General features: G+C 34.9%; 1 protein-coding gene across 1 annotated transcript; it reads left to right on the top strand.

Moving 5' to 3' along the window:
- Positions 1 to 1,368: 1,368 nt before the first annotated feature.
- LOC134257874 (kelch-like protein 24) lies at positions 1,369 to 4,830 on the top strand (the record flags this gene model as incomplete). Its single annotated transcript, XM_062740452.1, has 2 exons — positions 1,369 to 1,438; positions 3,574 to 4,830. A coding segment is annotated over exon 2 (1,242 nt), but the record flags the coding sequence as incomplete, so codon positions are not given.
- Between the last annotated feature and the right edge of the window lie 20 nt (positions 4,831 to 4,850).

The raw sequence follows: 4,850 nt of genomic DNA, 5'->3' as shown, positions 1-4,850 counted from the left end.
TGACAAAAGCAAAGACATGCAGTTAAAAATAGCAATCAATCAACCGTGCAGTTTCTCTAGATCTACTCCAAATAATATAATGCATGAAATTGAATGAAAAAAATAAACTTACCCCATGTCACCTCAAAGATCGTCACATCAAACAGTGTGTGTAACAAGAACTGTCCTTTCGAAAAATTTGTCTCACTGAAAAGTGTTTCTGAACGGAACGTTGGAGATTCAGCCTCTTTGCGCAGACAGTAACCTTTTGACCTCTTGTTGAAATTATTAGAGTTATTCCCCTTTGTGCAAGCTAATAATCGTTTCAAATATCTATAATATATAAACAATAAAATTTCATTATAGAAAAAAAAGATAAAACATTTAATTTATGTCAATAGATCTTAATTATATTGGTATCTTTATTTTTCTTAATTTCCTTTCTAATTTTTAAAAGATAAATTCTTGCATTTTTTTTTGGGGGGGGGGGTTGTTTTGTTAATTTGTCATTTCACTTAAATTGTAACTAAAAGGGCCGTTTTGAATTTGAGCAATCCCTCCCTCCCTCCCTCTCTCTCTCTCCCCCCTCTCTCTCTCTCTCTCTCTCTCTCTCTCTCTCTCTCTGGACGTAATTTATTATGGCCGGAGAACGGGTGGCGTGGCAGAGGGTGGGGGAGAGGGTTCCACTCCAGTGGGAAAAAATCGAACTTTTTGACAGGCAAAAGAAAAAAATCCTTTCCCAGACGGGCTACTACTACTCCAAAAATGAAATTTTTGAGTTTGGTAGTTAGTATGGCTTTTTGAAGCTTATAAAATGTATTTAGTAAAAAAGGAAAGTTTCTTCGTCCCTGATCACACTGGAAATAAATACTCAGTAACTTGAGGTGCTTGTTTCAAAAGCACTCACGACTAAGACCAAAACTTAATTTTTTTTTTAATCTTGCAAAATAAATAAGATTTTGAAAATTGCTTACATATAATAATTTTAAAAAAATAATACAATAATTTCAAATTATTTTAAATAAGAAAGTTATTTGGAGAATTAAAATTTAATTGTAAGTTCTGTTGTAAATCGACCCCTTTTCTTCATTTATATGAAAAATAAGTAATTTGAATCTTTAAAAAAAAAACCTAATCCAGAATCAAATGGTCGTCCCCTCTTCCCTAACACTGCTTGTATTTTTTAACTTTAAGGAAATTATTTTGCCAAGCTATATCACAGTTAATTTCTGTAGCACTAGTACTATGTACAATATTGACATGTTATTTATCAGCTCCGGACAATACAATAGCCATCGGATTATTGACCGTAACACGGTTACGCTAAGTTACGTCACCTAGGGATATACGATTTAACGTGTTTGGACGCAGATCGATTTGATCAACAGACGAAGCATATGTTCGTGCAACCCTACACAGATGACCAACTGAGGAACATTAAAACTCTCCCAAGAGCTAGGTATTTATATCCTTTTTCTTTTGTTCAGTTCACATGTTTAATAATTCACTTTCATTAATTATGCCAGGCTTCTATCAAATGAGAATGCCGCTATCTGAACATGCTCAATGGTTGAAATTTTTCGTAGCTATGTTGAAAAAAACCCCACAATGCCTGTAGAACTTATGTATTTCTTACTCTTGTGGGTTGACAATTTAAAACGATGTGTTCATTTATTCATCGTATCGTCATATATACTTTTAAGATATATATTTTTAGAAGAGAAAGGGGTATAGTTTATTGCTTATTCACTTAGTACGGGTACTATAAACGCCTCTGAAATCTGCAATATCGAATTATCTTTTATTTATATAATTTCCATCATATGTTTCGTTTGTACCATCCAGTCAATGTTTTCCTCTGTAGAGTTTTTTGAGACAGAACTTTTGCCCCCCCCCCCCTTCTTTCTTGATCTATAGGTTCACAATGCGATTCAATACAAACATTTATAGCAAATGAATAACAATTTTTCAAGCACAAAATCTATACTTATATATTGTTAATTGCATATTCTTATTAATCTTGCATAGAACTCAAAATACCAGACTGACGATCTGACACTTGAAAGACAAGTTAAGTGCTGGAGGGCTAACAGTGTTCTTATAAATGATGCTATATAGCGATTATGTAAAATTGAAACAGGTTCTCCGTACGACGTTTAACAAAAATATGTCCCTAAATTCCTACGGGTATATTTCCCTTGGATTTCTCAACATACAGGTAAAGATAGTTACACATTATAGTTGACTTGCAGAAAATTAGCAATAACAAGAGTTCTGTTTGTTTCAATGTAAGAGACCCGATAAATATGCTACAAAACTATCATCGGTCAAAATGTACGATCCTCTCTAATTAGGAGAGTTTATATCAATATGCCGACTCCTGACGATGTTGCAATAAATAAATGCATTCCTGAATCAATGCATACAGACTGCACATTACTTACGATCTCTCGCACTTGCCTCAAGTAGCGCATTGTCCGCATGTATATTGTGGACAATATTTCATAAAAGATATCTCAATTTATAAAATAGTATGAAATGCCCAACATTCCACAATTTTGATAGTTGGAGGAATCCATGCTCACCATCTTTTCACATTGCAGAGGTACTTTATATTCGAGACGTATAGCATCAAAATATTCTAGCTTTTCTTTTAGTTATGTTACTCATAGGCACCTGAAGTGTACAATCTACTTGCATTTCAAGAGCGACATATGGATGTGTTTGACGGGAAAATTATACATTTTTGAGATGTTATACACTTACATTTTTTTTATTAAAAAAAAAGGGGGGGGGGGCTATTGATCCACACTTCAGGTGCCTGTGGTTTACTTGGATAAAATATTATTCATTGCTGATACACTCTAGATAATCATAAGTGATATTTCGATTTCCCACAAAACAGATAATCACTTGCATGAGTACAGTGTTTACTTTACTACTCTACATCTATAATACTGTGTACAAACAGTACTAGTATACAAATTTTGTTCATAATTTATCTTCAGCTACGGGGAAATGACCAATAACTCTCTTATATCCCCCAAAATTAGCAACTTATTTGTTAGATTAGAAGGTTTCATTTTCATTATGACCTCACCTATGCTTAAATATTGGAGTTAAAAAATATTTAAGAAAAATCGGCCTTCTGATAAGAGAGGTAACTTCCTTGCAAATAAAAAATTCTAACATTAATCATAAATCGTTTTACCAAAGGTCAATAATTGAGACCCTTGAGTAGTCAATTCGATCAAACCTCACATATGAAGGAAAATTAACTTCTTCTTTTTTTGTCGATTCTTATAAAAAAAAAAATCAATATATTTGAGAAAAACATTTAAAGTACTTAAATGCAAAATTAAAGGATAAAAAAGTATTTCTAAAGAAAAATTAAACAGCGCTTCAATTCATATTCACACCATTTATCATTTAAAAATAATGCGGTAGCTCTTACTGAAAAATAATTTTGAAACTTATTTTAAAAATGTGAAAATTAAAGGAGAGGCCATTAGTCCTTGACCACAAATGTAAAACAATTAAGGTGAAAAAACATATAAAGGCATGCTTTCAATAATGTTTAAATTAATTTTACAGATGCACAACTAGGGAATGAAAATGGAGGAAGAATCTTCATCTGTTTCCAGTTGTTTGCTGGAGGGACTTCGTAAAATGTACAAATCTCAGCGGTTCACTGACGTCATCATCAACGTCGAGAACCAGTCTTTTCGGTGTCATCGGGTCATTCTGTCGTCTGTTTCTCCGTATTTCGACGCCATGTTTTCTTCTGGCATGAAAGAATCCAACTCCATGGAAATAAGTCTTCATAAAACCAGCTCTAAATTATTTCATGATATTCTTCAGTATGTGTATTTGGGGAAAGACATCATGAAGCCTGATACGGTTGGAGATCTTCTGCAGATTTCCTCGATGCTTCAAATCACGTGTTTGCAGATCAAATGTGAAGATTACATTACGAGAAACATAGACGTTCACAACTGCATAGGAGTCTGGAAACTAGGGAAATCACATAATATTGAAAAACTAGTAGATAATAGCCATCCATTTATTTTGAATAATTTCGAAGACGTTTGGGAAAGCAACGACTTTTTGAAACTTGAAAAGGACGAAGTGGAAAACCTTATTCGTGACGAAAGGCTAAATGTCTCTGGCGAAGAGGTCGTCTGCAAGGCCCTTTTTAACTGGATAGCAGCAGACGAGGTTCGAAGGAAAATAGCATTTCCGGAGCTATTTGAACATATTCGACTCACCTCAGTCAATCTTGAATTCTTACTGGATCAAGTTGATCAGCATCATATGGTTCTTGAACACAGTGCTTGTCGAACAGCGGTGAAAAATGCCATCAAATATCATGCATTGCCGTCAAGGCGCCAAGAGCTGACTTGGGACGAGAAACCTTATCGGATCAACACAGAACAGGAACAGATTCTGGCAATTGTGGGGAAACGCCTTTCAGGCAATGACTCGATTGTCACAGAATTTGTTGGATACAGTTTTGCAAACAAAAAATGGGTTGCACTTCAACCTATCGTTGCCGACATTGGAGAAGACTTTGCAGTTTGCTCTTATGGTCATGACATCTTCATTACCGGCGGAACAACGAATATGACGAGTTGTATAAGATATTCTGCAAAACTGTCGCAGTGGCGGGAAAGATCTTCTATGCAATATGGTCGATACAGACATTCAATGGTGGCAATGTCGGACTCGTTGTTTGTCTTTGGTGGTTACAACTTTGGAACCTTAAACAGCGTCGAACAATATGACATGGGAACTGAAGCATGGAAACAAGTTGGGGAACTACATTTTGGAGTAGACAGTAGCTCTGCAGCGGTGATAGGCGAAAATGTCTA

Source organism: Saccostrea cucullata, unplaced genomic scaffold (genome assembly GCF_032062105.1).
Source record: "Saccostrea cucullata isolate Sc308-1 unplaced genomic scaffold, CSIRO_AGI_Scuc_v1 ctg16052, whole genome shotgun sequence".
NCBI classification, from domain to species: Eukaryota; Metazoa; Mollusca; class Bivalvia; order Ostreida; family Ostreidae; genus Saccostrea; species Saccostrea cuccullata.
The sequence above is the reverse complement of the archived record's forward strand: the minus strand, read 5'-3'. Positions and strand labels throughout refer to the sequence as shown.